The sequence below is a fragment of the Gopherus flavomarginatus genome, chromosome 6, assembly GCF_025201925.1.
Source record: "Gopherus flavomarginatus isolate rGopFla2 chromosome 6, rGopFla2.mat.asm, whole genome shotgun sequence".
In the NCBI taxonomy this organism is placed as follows: domain Eukaryota; kingdom Metazoa; phylum Chordata; order Testudines; family Testudinidae; genus Gopherus; species Gopherus flavomarginatus.
In genome coordinates, this window is record NC_066622.1 from 28644817 (window position 1) to 28666307 (window position 21491).

The following is a 21491-nucleotide window of genomic DNA, read 5'->3' on the forward strand; positions in this document are numbered from 1 at the left end:
TACTGCAGTTGAAGTCTCATTAAGGCAGTTTTATGTGTGACTTAAACTATTACTGACCTCTAAGCAACAGACTGAAATAGTTCATGGTTTTATCTCAAATATTAACTGGACTAGAACTACGTAAGTGCTAGATGCTCTTGATGACTTCGTGATCGTTAAGCTGTAACATTTGGAAGATGTATAGTACTTGCAAAACTAAAGTCATTTTGTGAATGAAAAATAATTTTAATTGTTTGTACATTTTAAGGTGCCCAATGAAATGTAATTTCCTAACCTAACTGATTTTGTTGTTTTTCATGCCTCTTCTGCACACACTAGTAATCCTAATTACCTGCTAAGTGATACTCATTCATGCATAGAATAGATGAGTGGAGATTGATTGTAATCTGTGTATTTTAGTGCTACTGGGCTGCTACTCTGAGCTGTTTTATCACCACCTGATTTTTGACAGTTTTTTATCTTGTTTTCTTTTTGTTTTCAAGTGTCTATATACAGTATCTGGTTTTATGACAAGAATGACTGTCATCGAATAGCAAAACTCATGGCTAAGTAAGTACCTAGTATTTTATCTTTCCACCCAAAATTCTGTCCTCCAGTGTCACTTATGTAATGTTCTTTCCATTTTTACTGTGAAATATGCTTTTTATATTTAACATTTTTAAAATCAAAACTTTGATATTCTCACTACTTCTCTTTAACTTTTTGTAATAGCTAAATCTTTAATTCACATTAGAACTTAGAACATTTCAAAAAGGTTAAGTTCTTATAAATACTTGAGCTAAAACAATACACAATCAATAACATGCCACCCTTCCCCATCCTCATCTCCCCAGAAACATGTGCACATGCGTTCTGGGTTGTTTTTTATATAATATACACAACCCTGCCTGAAATAACATCAAGGTAACTTAAATGGCAGAATATCTACACAGACAAAAAGGAGTCCAACAAATAAATTGAGATGAACGATGAATCCATTTAATTACCAGACCAAAAAAGTGAAGATTTCTGTGTTGCCTGTTAGTTCTGTAGTTTTTGAGTTTATTTAATTATTTCCTATCTAGAAGCCAAGGGATGGGGGAAATGGGTGTAATCACTGGTGATTGGAGAATGAGTGGAATTATGAACTGTTAAGAGGGCTTCTTTGTCAGAGTCCAGAAATTTGCTGGAAGATAGGCAGGAAGGTCCATTTAAAGCTGGCTACTTCATCTCTTCTACAATTTTTTTAATCTTCATTGTTTAATTTACTAATATGTTTTTGCATTCTAACTAGAGTAAATGTGAAAACTGCTGAACAATACTGGAAACAGGTTACTATATGAGTTTAACACTAATGTACTGAAGTTGATAATTACTAATCTTGACACAATTTGCCTAAAGTTGAAGAAAGTGGTGGTAAGCAATTAGAATGGAACAAAGTAACAAAAAGTTCCTCTTCTAAAGCCAGATGTAAACATTGTGCAGAGTGAAATAGCAAAATAGAATTTAAAAAACGTGTCCAGCCAGCTTAGCATCAAAAGAGTGTTTTTATCACATTTTTATTGGTTTGGTCAAAAATTCATAATCAGGTGCTGAAAAAGCAAGAAAGTTGGTAAAACTATACAGGTACGAACTTTTATTAATAGAAGAACAGATTCAAGAGATTGTTAGTCCTAATAAGTTAGTTAATTGGGGGTCTCGATAGCTGTGGTCTTACCTTACAGAACTGCAAGCTTTTCATTTTGGACAATATGTGCCTTTTTATATTTTTAAATATTTATATTTTATAAATATGCTTCATTGAACCACATAATATTAATTTTTTCCCCTAGGGTTATCAAGTGATTAAAAAAATTAATCGTGATTAATCGCACCACTAAACAATAATAAAATACCATTTATTTAAATATTTTTGGATGTTTTCTACATTTTCAAATGTATTAATTTCAGTTACAACACAGAATACAAAGTGTACAGTGCTCACTTTATATTTTTTATTAGAAATATTTGCACTGTAAAAAAAAATAGTAATTTCAGTTCACCTAATACAAGTACTGTAGTGCAGTCTCTTTATCATGAAAGTTGAACTTACAAATGTAGAACTATGTACAAAAAATAACAATGTAAAACTTTAGAACCTACAGATCCACTCAGTCCTATTTCAGCCAGTCGCTCAGACAAACAAGTTTGGTTACATTTGCAGGAGATAATGCTTCCCACATCTTGTTTACAGTGTCATATGAAAGTGAGAAAAGGCATTTGTGTGGCACTGTTGTAGCCAGTGTCACAAGATATTCACGTGCCAGATGCGCTAAAGATTCATATGTCCCTTGATGCTTCAACCACCATTCCAAAATACATGTGTCCATGCTGATGACGGGTTCTGCTCGATAATGTTCCAAAGCAGAGCGGCCGACACATGTTCATTTTCATCGTCTGAGTCAGATGCCACCAGCAGAATGTTGAATTTTCTCTTTTAGTGGTTCAGGTTTTGTAGTTTCCACATCGGAGTGTTACTCTTAAGACTTCTGAAAGCATGCTCCGCACCTCAATCCCTCTCAGATTTTGGAAGGCACTTCAGATTCTTAAACCTTGGGTCGAGTGCTGTAGCTATCCTTAGAAATCTCACATTTGTACCTTCTTTGCATTTTGTCAAATCTGCTCTGAAAGTGTTCTTAAAATGAACATGTGCTGGGTCATCGTCCGAGACTGCTACACCATGAAATGTTCTGTTTTCTGCCATACAAGAGACATACAACTCTCCCCCGAGGAGTTCAATCACAAATTTAATTAAATTAAATTTTTTTAACGAGAATCATCAGCATGGAAGCATGTCCTCTGGAATGGTGGCCAAAGCATGATGGGGCACATGAATGTTTAGCATATCTGGCATGTAAATACCTTGCAACACTGACTACAACAGTGCCATGTGAATGCCTGTTCTCACTTTCAGGTGACATTGTAAATAAGAAGCAGTCAGCAGTATCTCTTCTAAATGTAAACAAACTTGTTTATCTTAGCAGTTGGCTGAACAAGAAGTAGGATGGAGCAGACTTGTAGGCTCTAAAGTTTTATGTTGTTTTGTTTCTGAGAGCAGTTATGTATCAAAAAAAATCTACATTTGTAAGTTACACTTTCGCAATAAAGTGATTGCACTACAGTACTTGTATGCAGTGAATTGAAAAATACTATTTCTTTTATCATTTTTTACAGTGCAAATCTTTCTAATAAAAAATAATATAAAGTGAGCACTACACTTTGTATCCTGTGTTGTAATAGAAATCAGTATATTTGAAAATGTAGGAAAAAAATCTAATAATATTGAATAAATTTAAATTAGTATTTTATTGTTCAACAGGGCAATTAATCTCAGTTAACTTTTTTGAGTTAATCATGTGAGTTAACTGCGATTAATCGACAGCCCTAGTTTTCTCATTTAATAAAACCTCCAATGAGAGTTTTTTTGGCGCTGTGGAAAATCACAACCCTGATTTCAGTGAGAGTAAAACTAAAGATCTGATTGAAAGCCCATTGAAGGCAGTGGAAAGAGGAGAAAGATATTATTGGTGAGATTTTTGGATACCTGTCCAATATTTTATTAAAACTTCTATCTTCATTTCTTAAAGACACAAAACAGAGGGAGAAATTACTGCCCTTCGCCCGGAGGGTGAGGGGACGAGTCTTCATAATACACACTTAAATTAAAATCCTGATTAACGTCTTTTTGAGAAAGAGGGAGGGGAGATTTTCAAGTTCATGCTCTCCTTCTGCCTGCCCTCTCTAAGTTGCTTTCTCTGGCTATGTGCTGGCTGTCTTTGAGCTTTGGCAATCCCTGTGCTGCCTGAATGCTTTAGTCAATAAACTTACTATGCAGTGATCCCACTTCTAAGTTAATAGAGCTGTCACACACCTGCTTTTAAGATCCAAGTCATGAACATTTGGAAAGTTACAGTAATATAGCTAATTCTTAAATAGGAAAGTGGAATTTACTTAATCCAAAAATATTCTTTCCACCTGTATTTTTTCTAAAGCATCTCTTCTGATTGTCTGTAACTATTAAAACAGCTACTAAAGACTTCTAGCTTTAGATGACTTTCAAAAAAATTTTTGCAAGAGTTTACATCAATTTTTTTTAATGTATATGTACGTATTATGTATGACGTGTTGTTGAAAATACATTTCTGATTTTTGAATAATTTTTTTGCTATGGCATGTATAAAATACACATTTAATTTGGTATGCATGTCTGATATATTTAGAGCATTACAAAACCTGAAATATTAAAGAAAATTAAAGAATTGTAACTGTCTACTGTGGCGTTTTAACTATTGCTTTTATAGTTCAGCTGTGCTCTTGAAGCTCCTTCCTCATTGAGGTGAATGATGTCAGGGAGATTTGCCCTTTGAGCATGCTCAGAAATTATTCTTTTTCAGTCAACCTTTCATTTAAAATATTTTCGCTAACCTAGCAAAGGCATTTGCTACTGTTAAGGATTGTGTACCAGCAAAGTTTATAACTAAAGCTGGATGGGTTTGTTTTTCTGTCTTTAGTAAAAAACGTAAAAAACATGTATTTACAGTTTTGCATGGTGGAAAAAATAGCTGTTTCTCACAAAACCCACCAAAAACTGACCAAAATTTTCTCAAAACTCTGGAGAAAACTAATTGGTTTGGGCTAAGGCTAAGCTTGGGAAGTAACTGCCCTAAAAAGCTGGGTGGGAACCAGGTTTCCATTTAATGGGAAATTTCATATGTTCTTGAATGGAACAAAAGCTTCAATTTCCTGTGAAATGAAATTCCCAGCCCAAACTTGTTTTGAATTTTTTGATGAAAATATTATATTCCGATTTTAATGGGTTGGTTTTTTAATTAAAAGAAGTTTCTAAACAGTCATTTCAAAACAAACTGATTGAAACAATGTTCCAAACATTTCACAGCAGAATGCTTCCATGTTATCAAAATGTTTCATGTGGTGTTTTTCAAAAATGAAAATTAGTAGAAATTGACATGTTTCTACAAAATGTTTAGCCTTTGACCGATGGGCTTTTTCTGATAGAACAACATTCAGTCTGAAAACTCCCAACCAGCTCTAGCTGCCAGTATGAAATCAGATGATCTGAATCTTCTTTTTGCCTTCTCTTTGCAGTGCGCTTGGGCAGTGTTACTGTCCAAGGTTCACCCTGAGGTCTCCTTTTATTAACTTATGTGACTTGGCTGTTCTTATTGCTTTTTCCTGCAAGACTTGTTGATTCATTACTTAGCTTTCCTTTTTTCTGACTCTCCACTTCCTCCTGAGTTTGAAGCTACTGAAATCTGCCTGCTCTGGTTGTCAGAGAAGTCAGCTGACTCGCCCTGTATCTCCATCTCTATAACTAAACATGCTGTCACATGCTGTCGTAGACATAGAAACTGTATCATCCAAATCAGCAAATGTTATAACACTTAGAAAATATCTGGCAGAGCAAATATATTAAACTATGGGTTGGCGTCCATATTATGCCTTTTAGTGAATGTATGTCTGCTAATGGGGAGAAATTTAAATGCAATATAACTAATAAAAATGACATGTAAGGCAATCCAGCAATTAGATCGGCAGTTTGTTGTGTACCTATACAATTAAATGGGTATAAAACTGCCTTGGGTAGTAAACTGGGAAAGAAACTGTGTTCTTCTGCCTTTTTCCTTGAACTGTACAGCCAGCTGTAATGTCTAACCTTACTTTGAAAGAGCTTTTCCAAAATCAAGTGAAACAAATTAGCTTAACTGATAGACCTTCCAGGGAAAACTTTTTAAAGTTTTTTAAGCTTTCTTTTTAAAAACAAGAATTAAAAAGGTATACATAAATAGCATATTTACTGGCCACTCTGTAAAATCAGCAGAAGGAGTTAACTTATCCTGGAACCCTTTATGACCTGAAAAAAACTGAAGGGTTGAATGATTGACATTTTCTGTGATTGTTATGATGGCACCTTTTGGCTTTCCCATCAGCCATTAGTTACACAGCTTGAGATTTCTGAAGTGACATGCCAGATCCTAAGCTCTACCCTGTCTACAATGCTTGTTTTTCTTGAATTACTTTATTAATGCAGACTTTAAAAAACGCTTTTAAAGGGTGTTTAAAATTTATCCTCTGAAGTAATGTTTTTGTATAGATATGTCTTATGACTATTGAGAGAGTGAAAATGTGTGCCACGTTTACTCTCCTCACATCACCGAAATGCATTAGCCATGTGCCTTCTCTTCTTGCACCTGCTCTCCCTTAGATGGGGAGATAGGAGAGAGGGCGGTGAAAGGGCTAATGGTGTGATGAAGAACCAGCTATACCAGTAATAATGCATACCTGTACAGAGCTGCTTTATGGCAGTGGTTGCAGAGTTAAAGTATTATGTTGCTTGAATTCAGTCTTCTCACTAAAGATTGCATTATGTAAATAAAGCTCTAGTGAACCTTAGATGCTGAAAATGTATGAGATGAAAGTTTTAGGGTTGTTTTTTGTTTTTTTTTGTTTTGTTTCTTTACATCTTAATGCTATAGAATCGATTTTACCTTCTAATTGTTGCTGATGACCAAAATTATATGTAGAAGAATCTTTCTTCTAATAGGCCTGATTTTCCTCCTGGTAGTCAGTAATGCCCCAGCTCAGTGTCTGACATCATATTTGCTTCCATTCCTACATGCAGTAAACACATTTTCTTGGTACAGTCTTTCACAGCCTAATGCCAGTTGCACAACCTTTTAAATTATAAAAATTAATCCCAGATAATTTCTGAGAACAGCAGCAGTTCTTTAAATGAGCTGGTTAGTCAATGTAACACAGTAGTTGTTATCCTCAATAAAACAGAAAAACAGTTTGAATATTCCTGCTATAATCATGTGAAAACTGTTTCAGATGGAGCAGCTTTCCTATAACTTTTCTTTGTTATATATATATCTTGTAATCCTCCTAGAAGGGCTGTTCAGGCCAAGGCAGTTATCACATCTCTCTCTAAAAATGCATCACCTAGTGAATGGACTATGTCACATCTTTCTTTTTTCTTTTTTTTAAATTGATCTATGGTAGCCTTAACTTCAGTAGCTCGCTTGCCTTTATGTCTGACCCTTAACATGTCTTTCCCTGTGTTTAAACAAAAAACATTGAGGAGTAGATTTACTGGGGATTAATGATTGGCTAGGAAGCATTGAGGGCTCAAGGCCAGTAAACCCAGTCAGTGTTATGCGCTGAACTAGTTACTGCTGCTGAAAATTGATATGAAAATCTTACAGTATTATGTTAATATTGCTGAACGCAGCGGTGTTATAGCTGTGTTGGTCCCAGGATGTTAGAGAGACAAAGTGGGTGAGGTAATATCTTTTATTGGACCAACTTCTGTTTGGGGAGAGAGACAAGCTTTCGAGCTTACACAGAGCTCCATGTATCTTCTCCCAACAGAAGTTGGTCCAACAAAACATATTACCTCACCCGTCTTGTCTCTCGAATAATATTGCTGTTTTAAAATTACTTAGATAACATTTTAGTGGAGTCACTTCATGGTTGCACATTGTGCCCCTCAGTCCTCTACATACTGTTTTAAAATTCAAGTTTGCAGATGTTTGCAAGGCTAGCAGGGAAGTGAGAAGTAGTGGGTCAGAGGAGGAGAGCTCCACTACATCTGCAAGAATCAGTGAGTGGAAGAACTGCAAGAAGGCTGAAAGAAACCAGGAGCTCACTCTTCTCTTCAGAAGCTAGAGGGGAAGTTGGTGGCAGCCTGCTCTTACATCTCTGGTACTGAGGAGTCTTTATAATGAGGCCATCCAGTGGCAGCCAGCTGCCTTCCCCAGTGAATGTGTTTTCACAGCAGGCCAGATCCTTAAGGGTATGTCTGTGCTTCAGTTGGACACCCATGTCTGGCCCATGCTAACTGACTCGGACTCAGGCTGTGTGGTGGTTTAATTGCAGTGTACACGAACCTGAGCTTTGTGACTCTCCCACCTTTTGGGTCTTACAGCCCCGGTTCTAGCCCAAGCCTGAACATCTACACCGCTATTAAACAGCCCCTTAGTCCATGTCCTGTAAGCCCAAATCAGCTGGCATACCCTAAGGCCTACACTACGCGTTTATACCGAATTTAGCAGCGTTAAACCGAATTAACCCTGCACCCGTCCACACAACGAAGCCTTTTAAATTGATATAAAGGGCTCTTTAAACCGATTTCTGTACTCCTCCCCGACTAGGCCACACTAACCCTAACCCTGTCAGATTAGGGTTAGTGTGGCCGCAATTCAACAGTATTGGCCTCCGGGCGGTATCCCATAGTGCACCATTGTGACTGCTCTGGAAAGCCATCTGAACTCGGATGCACTGGCCAAGTAGACAGGAAAAGCCCCGAGAACTTTTGAATTTCATTTCCTGTTTGCCCAGCGTGGAGCTCTGATCAGCACGGGTGGCGATGCAGTCCCAAATCCAAAAAGAGCTCCAGCATGGGCCGTACGGGAGATACTGGATCTGATTGCTATATGGGGAGAAAAATCTGTTCTATCAGAGCTCCGTTACAGAAGACAAAATGCCAAAGTATTTGAAAAAATCTCCAGGCTATGATACAGAGTCCACAGCACAGTGCTATGTGACAAGCATAACGGAAAGCCAAAGAATGAAATGGATGCTTATGGAGGGAGAGGGGGGTACTGAGGACTACAGCTATCCCACAGTCTCCGAAAAGCATTTGCATTCTTGGCTGAGCTCCCAATGCCTGAAGGGTCAAAAACATTTTCCCAGGTGTTTCAGGGTGTATGTCGTCAATTTACACCTTCCCCCCCCCCCCCGAAAGAAAAGTGAAAAAAATAGTTTCTCGCCTTTTTTTCAATGTCACTGTATGTCTGCTGCATGCTGCTGGTAGACGGGGTGCTGCAGTGCTGAACACCAGCATCCCCTTCCCAGTGGCAAATGGTGCAGTATGACTGATATCTGTCTTCATCATCAGCCTGTGAGTGCTCCTGGCTGGCCTCGGTGAGGTTGGCCGGGGGCGCCTGGGTTAAAAATGGGAACGACTCCCGGTCATTCCCGGCAGATGGTACAAAACGGTTGGTAACAGTCCTCATCATAGCAACTGGAGGCTGAGCTCCATCAGCCCCCCCCTCCCCCTTCATGTCTGAAGAAAAGATTCTGTACTGCCTGGACTATCATAGCAGCGGGAGGCTGCGCTCCTCCCCCCCGCCCCCCACACCCTTTAATGTCCTGCCTGGACTATCATAGCAGCTGGAGGCTTCCTCCCCCTCATTTTATCTCACTAAAAAGTCAGTGTTTCTTATTCCTGCATTCTTTATTACCTCATCACACAAATGAGGGGACACTGCCACGGTAGCCCAGGAGGGTTGAGGGAGGAGGGAAGCAACAGTGGGGTTATTGCAGGGGCACCCCTTAGAATGGCATGCAGCTCATCATTTCTGCGAGATTGGGGGCTCTGACTCAGAGCAGCTGTGCTCTCTGGTTCTCTAGTACACTTGCCCCATATTCTAGGCAGGACTGACTCTATTTTTAGACAAAACATAAAGAAGGGAATGAGCTGGGGAGTCATTCCCATTTTTGTCCATGCGCCCCTGGCCAACCTCAGCGAAGCCAGCCAGGAGCACCTATGACAGCAGTAGAGGGTACAAAACGATTGATAACTGTCATTGCCAATTTCCAATTGCAAATGGTGCAAAATGACAGATAACCATCATCTCATCGCCAATTTACAATGGCAGACGGTGCACTAGGGATGGTAACCATCTCTGCTACCTTGCAAAGGCAAATGAATGCTGCTGTGTAGCACTGCAGTACCGCGTCTGTCAGCAGCATCCAGTACACATACAGTGACAAGGCAAAACGGGCTCCATGGTTGCCATGCTATGGCATCTGCCAGGGCAATCCAGGAAAAAAGGGCGCAAAATGATTGTCTGCTGTTGCTTTTACGGAGGAAGGATTGAGTGACGACATTTACGCAGAATCACCCACGACGCTGTTTGTGCATTGGGATCTCAACCCAGAATTCCAATGGGCGGGGGCGACTGCGGGAACTATGGGACAGCTACGGGATGGCTACCCACAGTGCAATGCTCTGGAAATCGATGCTAGCCTCAGTACATGGACACATACCGCCGAATTAATGTGCTTAGTATGGCCACATGCACTCGACTTTATACAATCTGTTTTACAAAACCGGTTTATGTAAAATTGGAATAATCCTGGAGTGTAGACATATCCTAAGTGTAGTCAGGCACACATTTTATTTTGGTGTTGTGGCCAAAAATGGAGGGGCTGTGCATTAGTCAGTAAAGACCGAGGAACCATGTTACTCAGTTTAAAATGTAATATATGTGTTCTTCGTATAATCCATGTTCAGGTATTTACAAATTTATTTTATTGTAAAAAAACTTCTAAATGTGACAGTTATGCAGAGACAGTTCATATTGCAGAAAAATTTTGTGGGACACAGACCAGTGCAGTCTAGGTTGGATGGTAATCATAAAATAGTCAAACTGTCAATGGACTGTACAGATTTGGTCGCAAATGCATAGTTCTGATCAATGACATATTAGCTTTTGATTCACACAGTACAAAATGTCTTCATAAATAGTAGTGTATCCATTTACTGCAGCATTCTATATGACAGATTCATTCCAAATAACATTTCTTTGAAATCCAATTTCTTTTCCCTCTTCTCTTCCCCGTTATAGAGTGCTACAACAAGAAGCTCAAAGATCTCAGCAAGTTTCACAAGACAGAAAGAGTCCCAGCAGAACTAATGGTTGCAGTGAAAAGAAACCCATTGATATCCTGGAAATGCTTAGCAAAGCCAAGGATGAATATGAACGAGTAAGGAAACTTGTAGGGGAGGGAGGATTATCTGTATTATTAAAGTAAAACTAGTCTGAGTACTTCTTTTGATTAAAGACCTAAGGTAGATCTCATTGAAATCAAATGGAGCTTTGCCTTTGCCTCCAGTGAGAGTTGGATCAGAGCGTAGTCGAGCAGTTTTGTACATAAGCATTATAACCTGTTTCAGACTTCTTCAGTAATTCTTTACATTTCAAGTTCATTGCATTCACTTCTTGAGGTTCCTTTCTCCTTACAACAGCAGTTCTAAAGTGAGATGCTTAAGTAACGTGTATTAAGTTGTAGATTGAGGCTCCCACTGGAGGAGTACACTATATATGTTTTAAAGAAATAGTATTTCCCATAATTTTAAAACTGGATGTTAGGAAATAAAAATTAAAGTTGTAATATTCTGATTTTGTTGTCTTTTCTGAAATTGAGATAAAAGTGATTAAACACACAATACAGTATTAGAATCATAGAATATCTGGGTTGGAAGGGACCTCAGGAGGTCATCTAGTCCAGCCCCCTATTCAAAGCTGGACCAGTCCCCAACTAAATCATCCCAGCTAGGGCTTTGTCAAGCCTGACCTTAAAAACCTCGAAGGAAGGAGATTCCACCACCTCCCTAGGTAACCCGTTCCAGTGCTTCACCATCCTCCTAGTGAAAAAGTTTTTCCTAATATCCAACCTAAACCTCCCCCACTGCAACTTGAGACTATTACTCCTTTTTCTGTGATTTGCTACCACTGAGAACAGTCTAGATCCATCCTTTTTGGACCTTCCTTTCAGGTAGTTGAAAGCAGCTATCAAATCCCACCTCATTCTTCTCTTCTGCAGACTAAACAATCCCAGTTCCCTCAGCCTCTCCTCATTTTTGTTGCCCTCCGCTGGACTCTGCAATTTTTCCACATCCTTCTTGTACTGTGGCGCCCCAAACTGGACACAGTACTCCTAGTGAAGCCTCACTAATGTTGAATAGAGGGGAATGATCACATCCCTCGATCTGCTGGCAATGCCCCTACTTATACAGCCCAAAATGCCATTAGCCTTCTTGGCAACAAGGGCACACTGTCGACTCATATCCAGCTTCTCATCCACTGTAACCCCTAGGTCCTTTTCTGCAGAACTGCTGCCTAGCCATTCGGTCCCTAGTCTGTAGCAGTGCATGGGATTCTTCTGTCCTAAATGCAGGACTCTGCACTTGTCCTTGTTGAACCTCATCAGGTTTCTTTTGGCCCAATCCTCTAATTTGTCTAGGTCCATCTGTATCCTACCCCTACCCTCCAGTGTATCTACCTCTCCTCCCAGTTTAGTGTCATCTGCAAACTTGCTGAGGGTGCAGTCCATGCCATCCTCCAGATTGTTAATGAAGATACTGACCAAAACCGGCCCCAGGACCAACCCTTGGGGCACTCCGCTTGAGACCGGCTGCCAACTAGACATGGAGCCTTTGATCACTACCCGTTGAGCCTGATGATCTAGCCAGCTTTCTGTCTACCTTATAGTCCATTCATCCAGCCTATACTTCTTTAAGTTGCCGGCAAGTTACTTGCTGTCTTATCTCTTTGACACTATTTGTAGTCTTTGTTACCAAAGAGATATCATGAGCAGTTCAGGAGAAATGAGCACTGAAGAAGACTTTTGTATTAAATATAGTCATAAATGTGTAATTTTTTGTAATACACATTCTCAAGAGATTCTGTTTTGTACTTGTTCTGCACTGTATTTCAGACTGCATTTTTTTTTTCCCCTTACTGAAATTCACTGGAGGAGATGGATTGATTGAGACATGAATCATGATAGGATGTGCATTACAGGTCCAAATTTAAATACTTCAAGGGGTGTTGAATCGTGAGACAAAAGGCCAAGAGCCTTCACCTACCCCCTAACTGTGATTTAGGCATGTTGTATAGCCCGAAATGACTTGCTGCCATTAAATTAAAAAAACTAAAAACCTCTGATGTATTTAGAAACAAAGCATTACAGAATAATATAGGGGTTGACATGTTTGATGCTGTATGTGTCAAACCAGTTTCTCCTTTTACAATTTTCAGCCAATCTGATACCAAATTTGCTTTTGCCAGTTGCGTGTTTGCAATTTTTTTATTAACTTCTCTCTAAATATACATATGATTTTAAACACTTATGGATGTTATGTTTTATTTAATTTGCTAAGTGACATTCTCTCAGATATTAGTTGTGACTATTAAAAAAAAATCTTTTAAAATAGTAATTTAGTATTAGTTTCATTGCTTTCTTTGATTTTGTGTCAAGCTATAAAGTGAATCAAAGCCAAGGATAATCCCCTGGCTTTCCACTCTTGTGTATTTGTTTGTGTCAGATTTTACCAGATAAGCAAAACTGAGCAATGCTAGTTCAAGATGTGGTATTAATAAAAGAATGACCACATTAGTTTTAGAAGGAAACCTCTTGTGGCATAGATTGACATATCTGCCATTATTTAATTATAGAGTCTTTCTCTTTATTCTTTTGTCCATGTATTTCTACCCTTATGCTGTGTAATTTAAGTAAGCATATTTGCTGTAAAGAAGAGCGTTTCTTGGGAGAACATGCAGTCTTATTTCTTTACAAATTATTCTGGGGCACTCCAGTTGATAATTACACATGAATTTGTATTTCAGTATTTAAGAGCAGAAAGTACTTATCTGCCTAGTACATTCCAGATGGATCATACAGTAATCCTTGTGTGCAGCCCACATGAGATTGGCAGAGAGTCAGCATGAGAAGGGGACAGAGGAAGAGCAAAAAAGAGATTTATAAAGGCCCGAGTGATTTAATCTAGGATTCTAAATCAGTTTAATCCTCCAAATACACTCTACATCAAGTCCATATGTGAAAATGAATGAATTCTGAGATTTTTGTATCAAGTGGGTGGATGTTTTTTGTTGGTTGGGGTTTGTTTTGCTTTGTTCCCGCCCCTCATGATTTTGGAAGATAATGAAGTGTATTATAGCCAATCCCTTGGTCAAAGCGAAAAAAGGCCACACTTCTAAATCTCATTTGTAAGCCACAAAACAGTCAAGGACTTTAGGTCTAATGTATGTTACTACTTAAATGTTAGAAGCTGATATGAGTTGGGGAGAAATCTCCTGGAATATAAATATGTAGTCTTTGTTTTGTTCCTAAATCTATTGCTCAGTCACTGCGTGCGTAGACTGTCGGTCCTTCATCAGTTGAAACTGAGCCAATCACAACACGTCTTCCAATCTTCTCTCCTTCTGGCCATCCTTCGCCATGCTTGTCCATATCTCCTTGTTAGAAAATCATCCCACCTCTTTCGAGGCCGACCGCGTGGCCATTTCTGTTCTCATGGATACCACTTGGATATAGCTGCGGTCCATCTGTTGTCGCTGAGACGGGTCACGTGACCCGCCTACCGCATTTTGCTGAACCTGCTTTCAGTCACAACGTCTCACACTCCAGACTGCTGCCTAATTATTTCATTGGGGATGTGATCGCGGAGCCAAATGCCCAAAAATGTTTGTTCCATTGCTCTCTGTGTAACAGACAGTTGATGTTCTTCAGTCTTTGTCAGCGACCATGTTTCGCTGCCCTGTAACATATCTGGAAGCACGGTCAAGTTGAAAAGATTTGCACAAGTTGTTTTGCTGATCTTTCCTTGGAGGATGTCCTTGATGTCTGTCATTGAATATGCACCATCCAGCCTTTTTTCTGCGCGACAGTTCGCCTTTCTGATCGTGACACATGTTGACTTCCTGGCCCAAATAGACATATTTATCAGCCTTTTGGATCTGCTCTCCTCCAAGAGGAGTCACTGAGAAATTTTAAAAACAAAAAATCACAGCCTCATAGCCCTTTCAGAAAACCCTCAAAATGAACTGTAAGATGCCATTTGCTGCTTTTGCAGCTGTAGCAGTTAAGTAATGAGCCATTCGCCTGTTTTGTGCTGACATCACTTGATGATGCTGGTGTTTAGAGATATCTTAGGTGCTATATAGGCTGAAGTTCTTATAGTAAGTTACATCAATTTCAGCTTTTTAAATAAATGCATCATGAACAATACTCAAGTGAAAAGCCACATGGATCATGAAGTTGCCTTATTATCTTATTGTATTACAGTTGGGACATTTATCGAACATCTCTAAAAAAAAATGGGATCTGTAGTCTCAACTAATTTCCTGATTTTCTGTGCTCTCCTTGCCTTGTATTTTATAAGTGTTAATTTGTTCCTCCATTAATGCACTTGCATAATTAAATAACTACAATAGAGATAACATAGATAACTAGTCCTTTTTCCAGTGAATGAACATGTACAAATTCTTGAAACGTAATTTCTTATGTGGTATAAATCTTGCAGGAATGAAATGTAGCAGATTTTATAGTTTACAGCAAGTGTCCGTAGTTACACGATTAGCACCTTTTTATAAATTGAACATGTTTCTATTAAGTGTGTGTGTGGGGGGGGAAATATGAAACTGAAGTCCTGTAAATTTCCCAGTAAGAGAACAACAAAATAATAATGAGCACAGCTGATAGATATAATATGTCATTGTCTCATTATATTTAAAACTTATAAAAATCAACAAGATCTACATTCTGTATATATGAGAGTTGAAAAGGAAGTACAGACTGAATTATAGCAATTGTGCTGCTGGGGGAGGGATAGAAAACAGATATATTTATGTAAATGTTTTCTTTTTTAGGCTCAGCTCAGTGACCTAAGTATTATATCAAGTTCTGGAATGCAGCAAATTGAGAATCCCACGAAGACGGAAAGCATGGAGACTTCAGAACAAACATCTTCAACGTTGCAAATGCAAGACCAGGTATGTTCAATCCAAACCTAAATGAAGTGACAATCCTTTACTAATATTTATTATCAGTAATAGAAATACAGCATGTTCTGCACAAGTGAGATTTTTACCAGTACTTCTGCAGCACAAAAAGTGTGTTTACAATTCAGTTATACATCTTGGCAATTCATTTTTTATGTTCCTAAACCAATGACTGTTAGATCTGTCTCCTGTGTTCTTTCTCACTTCTTCCTGGTGTATGCTATGGGCTTTTTTTGTCTGACCTTTTGGCTTTGGGTAAAATTTTCAAAGGTATCTACGTGATTTAGGAACCTTGATCCCATTTTCTGTAGAGATGTGAACATATAGGAAATTCAGTCTCATTGAAAGTCAGTGGGACTCAAGTTCCTAAGTTAAATGCTTTTGAAAATTTAACCTCTTTTCTATATTTGGAAACTTTTTTTCTAAAAATTCCCCATCGTTATTACTGCTGTTTTATTTCCATTAGTAATAACGCTAGTATAGTCAAGAGGGTAGATCCTGAACTGGTATAAAAGTTCAAGCTCCCTTGAAATCAGTGGAGGTATGATAGTTTACACAGGTTAAGGATCTGAATCAAGGGATTTGTGGTTACTAACATTTTAAGTAGTGTGTCTGCTAGACCTGCTGTGAACAGGGTTAGAAGACATGCTTAAAAATCAACAGCTGGTCAGAGATTTGTCTATGTGAGTGATCCATTGCTGCTCCTACCAATAGAGTTTTAAACTGTGCAAAATATCCTAACGTAAATGCATTGCTTAATTTTCAGTTTCTCTCTAACAGAAGTTTCCCATGGTTCAAAACAGGTTTCCTTTCTGATTGGTAAGCAGCATCACTGGGCATTTTGTAGCATGGATATTGTCAGAAAATAAGTAACTGTCTAAATTTGCTCATAGGCATTCACCCACAGTGAAGTCATATAGCTTCCTACTTTAGAGACGATTCGGTTAAAACAATTCTAATGCTGTAATTTAGATGCCACACAATACATCAATAAATTGTGCCTACTAACAATACCACCTAGTGGAGGCAAAAATGTAATGCTTAAGCATTAAGTAATCCTTAACTTCAGAAAATGTCCTTTAGCGATTTGGCTTAATAATTGGCTGCTTTAAATTCCCTGATATGGTTGTATTCTGTCATATCTTCATACAAAACAAAAAAAAACCCAAGTGTTCTTTTTTCGCACTTTTAAATTCGTAAATGAAATATAAAGATGTCTGTAGTTTGACATCTTCGGACGAATGACTGCAATTAGCAAGGCAGCTTAATATTTACAAAATAAATCCAGAAGCAAACACATATGCAAATTGCCCTGTAACAATAATACTTGGGGAAAAGGGAGATTTATAGAACAGTTGAGATTAGATATATTTTATTAGACTCACTTTAATAAAACCTTTTAAACTGAACTATTAAAATATTTATATATCAGCAATTTTAGAAACCTTTAGTCTAGTTATTACATAAAAGATTACAACCAGTTCTAGTGTCAGTGGGAGAAATGACTATAAGTAGCTAAATAGAGGTACAGATGCAGTCAACAGTACGTGAGCAAGATTGATGTTTTTCCCTTTATTAATCTAGAGAAGCATCTGCACAAGTGAAAGGAGAGTAAGGAACAGCTCCATCTCCAATGAGTAAAATCATTTTCAATCAAATGAAAAATTCGGAAGGGCCAGGTTTTTCGTACTTTAAAGCAGGGGTGGGGAAATTCCAGGCCCCTGCTTAATTTCATCTGGCCCGCAGCAAGTCTCCTCACCACGGGTCAGAAGCCCAGAGCCTTGGCGCCTCCCTATGGGGCTGGAGCCACGAGTGCCGGCTCGCCTCGCTGCAGGGGGAAGCTGAGGTGCCAGGCTGGTCAGTCAGCTGCCCCTGCAATCCCTAAGCGCAGAGGCAATCAAGAAAGTTCTGAGTCCATGTGCACCTACCCCTGCCTACAGGCACTGCCTCCGCAGCTCCCATTGGCCGGGAACCATGGCCAGTGGGAGCTGTGGGGTGGCGCCTGCGGGAGCAGACAGCGCACACTGCACAGAGCTGCCTGGCCACATTGTGGCAGCTTCTGGGAGCAGCATGGTGCCAGGGTAGTGGGAGAGCCTGCCTTAGCCCCGCTGCCAACCGGAAGCCACCTGAGGTAAGCAACGCCTAGCCTGAGACCGCACTCCAAATCCCTCGGCCCCAGCCCAGAGCCCCCTCCTGCACCCTGAACCCCTCATTTCTGGCCCCATCCTGGAGCTTAAGGGAAGCCCCAAACCACTGTGCCCCCCGGGGGGCTGTGAGAGGGCCATGACTGATTTTTTTCCATGGGTCAGTGGTCTCTGATAGAAAAAAGTTTCCCCACCACTGCTTTAAAGGATAAGATAAAGTCTTTAAAAAACTGTTCTAAATATTATCTGTTTACAAAGTTCATACTATACCCCCTCCAATAAAACCCCCACCCCAAAACGAAAAAAACCCAAACTTGTTATCTATATAACATTTGTTAATTCCACAACAAAGAAATACTTCTGATAGGTGGTTTAAAAAAAAATCTACCAGCCCTGAAGTACTTTGAAGTTCCTCAAAAGCTCTGTATCTCAGCAATTAAGCAAGGAAATCAGTTATGTGGAGTGTTCCAACAAATCAACAGAACTAGATAACTTCTAAAATAAATGACTGACTATCAAAACAAAGCTCTCAGATTAATTGATCTAAGCACTCTAAAAAGCCTTTGCTCAGTTGGAATTCTATACAATTTGGATTTAGCTGGGCAGCTATTGGCCCACAGGAGTTTAGCTCTGCCATTGAAGGGTCCTGTCTCTTTCAAGGATCTCTTTCATTCTCTTAATAATGCCAGTTTTGGCCTCTTGCATTTTATTAAACCTGCCCTCCCATCCCCCTGCCATGGATGGCAGTTGGGCTCTTTGAAGTGGCTTCAGGAGATGCACTGAGCATGCTACTGTGGAGAAGACTCAGACCCTAATAAATTTGGTAGCCAGATGGGCTTGTTGTTCAACCCAGGGGAAAAAGTACAAAGGGATTACATAGTCCAATGAGAGACCCTACTATCTTGTTGACAACTCTGAAACCCATCTCAGCCAGGGAAACGTCCTCAACCCCCAAAGTGGAGGTGAGAGTCTGCTCCATCAGCATTTGAGGTGATAGATGTGGATGGAGAAGGTTACGGTCACCTACACTTAGAGAGGAGCTCCTTCCTCTGCCATGACCCAGTATTTGAGGACTATAGAGTATCGCTCAGGAAAGACTTGTGAGCTTTTCATATTTAAAGGGACTGGTCTTATCCTTCTCCTCCCCTTACTCCTCTTAACTAAACCCTTCCTGATCCCAGCACAGAGGACAAGCCTCAGAATAGAGAGAGAAATATGCAAGAGGTGGGGAGCTCACTTACGCGAGGAATTCCTTGGCCAGTGAGCAGCTCTTCAACTCTGAGCTATGCAGTGGAATAGTGCTGGAGACCAAGTGGTATCCTGAACAGAATGGCCTACTGCCCAGCCCTCATTCTCATCATCTTGGGACTCATGCAGTCTAGAAGGCAGAGTAAACCCAAGGATAGATAGGGCTCTCAATGGTTGTCTCTTGAATGTCTCCCAAGTGAATGAAAACATAGTTGGAACTAACCTTTTCAGCTAATACAATTTTACAGGTATTTAAAATCTCTTATTAGGCTGGCCTGATGACCTAGTAAACTATGATTTGGGTTGTCACATGGCAGGCTGATTCAGGATAATCTTTAGGACTTATGTTGTAGAATTGGCTGGGAGAATCACAGAAATAATGTTCTCTTTCTTAGAGAAGAGAAGGAAACAATGTGTATGTGACATTTGGGGGTGACCCATACCAGTAAGGGGTTCTGTCTTCATCTGCCTCATAACCTTGGATGCCTTTATGCTGTGCTGCTTTTGTTCAGAGCCCTGACACCACTAGCTAGATCACAAGCAGAAGGTTTCAGCCTAGTTACTTTTTGCAAGGCGACACCAACACTGCTTCCATTGTGAGGTCTCTCCAAATCCATCCATCCATCCTGAGTTCTTAACTCTCACACGTGGATTTTTTTCCTTTCTGGTTCATCCTTTCTGATGTGTCATCACCAAAGGCATGAAACCTGGCACTCAGACACTATCTTATTTTGATGCATACACTCCACACAGTTTGCGCAAGAGTCCTCCTTGGGGTAAAAATAAACCAAAAGTTTATTAAATAGAAAAACCACAGATTCAAAAATGAAATAGTAAAGGGAAACAAACATACAAGTAACCAAGAAAATAAACATAAAGACCCAATCTCAGGCTTTACACATTCAAATTAAATTAAATCCCTTTTCTAATACAAGTTACCTATTGCCTTTTGAACAGTTTCCCAGTAGACCCCCTGCCATAGAGGGAATCCAGCATTTGATGGAGAGAACCTGCCAAGTGACGGTCCCTTTCTTTCTGGATGAAGACCTCCGTTTCAGGCCTCCTTTTTTAAAAGGGCTTTTGCCCTTTTTCGTTCTCTCTCTGTCTCCTGGCTTGGTGACTCCTGGTTATTCAGGGTGGAGAAACTGTAGCTGGGATGTCTGTCTTTTCCCATTAAATCTAAAGACTCACTTCTTGTCTTTTCCTTGTTTTACAATGCTAGGTGCTTGCAGCTAGGTCTGATCTATGCTACAGACCTGTATCAGTATAATTGTCCGGGGTGTGAAAAATCTGAGCAATGTAGTTATATAGTAACTCCTCGCTTTACGTTATAGCTATGTTCCTGAAAAATGCTGGAACGATGTTAAGTAAATCCAATTTCCCCATAAGAATTAATGTAAATAGAGTGGGTTAGGTTCTAGGGAAATTTTTTTCACCAGACAAAAGACTCCGTCTGTCTGTCTATACACATACACAGTATACATTTTAAACAAACGATTTAATACTGTACATGGCAGTGATGATTGTGAAGCTTGAAGTGGTGAAGTCAGGGTGGGATATTTCCCAGGGAATGCGTTGCTCCTAAATGATGAACTAGCACTCGGCTGAGCCCTCAAGGGTTAACACGTTGTGAATGTAGCCTCACACTCCACAATGCAGCACAGATGGAGGGAGGGGAGACAGCATGGCAGAGAGAGACAGAGACACACACCGTGTGTGTGCGCGCGTGTGTGTCTGTGTGAGAGAGAGATGCGTATTGCCCCTTTAAATACACTGACCCCACTCTAAGAACACTGCCTTTTTAAGTAGATCAGCAAGTTAAGACAGCGGCTCCTGCCAGCAAACTTCCTCCGTCCTGAGCCCTGTAGTGTCTCCCCACCCCACCCCCAAGCTCTGTGGAGATGGGGGGCAGGAGCAGGGGGAAGGGGATACCCTGCCATTAGCACCCCTCTTACCACGACCCCCCTGCACAGCAAGCAGGAGGCTCCCGGGAACAGTTCCAAGGCAGGGGGCAGCAGCAGCACACGGCAGTGGGGGGAGGGACAGCTGAACTGCCTGGCAATTGATAGCCTGCCAGATGGTTGAGGCACAGGGAACTTAGGGGAGCAGGGAACTGATACGGGGGCTGCCAGTCCACTCGGGGTCCAAGCCCCCACCAGCTAGTTCCAGTGGGTTGCTCTTTCTGTAAGCAGTGGACAAAGCAGGTGGCTGTCAAATAACATTATAAGGGAGCATTGCACAACTCTAAACAAGCATGTTCTCTAATTGATCAGCAATGTAACAACAAAACAACATTAACCGAGACGACGTTAAGTGAGGAGTTAGTGTACCAACCTAATCCACTGTGTAGATAGTTCTTTGTCAGCAGGAGAGCATCTCCCGCCAATATAGCTACTGCCTCTCGGGGAGGTGGATTAACTATGCTGATAGGAGCATAGAGTGTTTTCATTAAAGCGCTACAGCAGTGCAG

The 21491-nt window shown here is 40.1% G+C and overlaps 1 protein-coding gene across 4 annotated transcripts in view; it reads left to right on the plus strand.

Annotated features, from left to right (window-relative positions):
• DCP1A (decapping mRNA 1A) overlaps positions 1-21491 on the plus strand; it is a 59421-nt gene that overhangs the window by 13460 nt on the left and 24470 nt on the right. For all 4 annotated transcript variants that reach the window (XM_050959197.1, XM_050959198.1, XM_050959199.1 and 1 more), the window contains exons 4-6: positions 483-549; positions 10671-10809; positions 15498-15620. In XM_050959197.1, coding sequence (XP_050815154.1) covers positions 483-549; positions 10671-10809; positions 15498-15620 — 329 coding nt within the window. The remainder of the gene's footprint in view (positions 1-482; positions 550-10670; positions 10810-15497; positions 15621-21491) is intronic.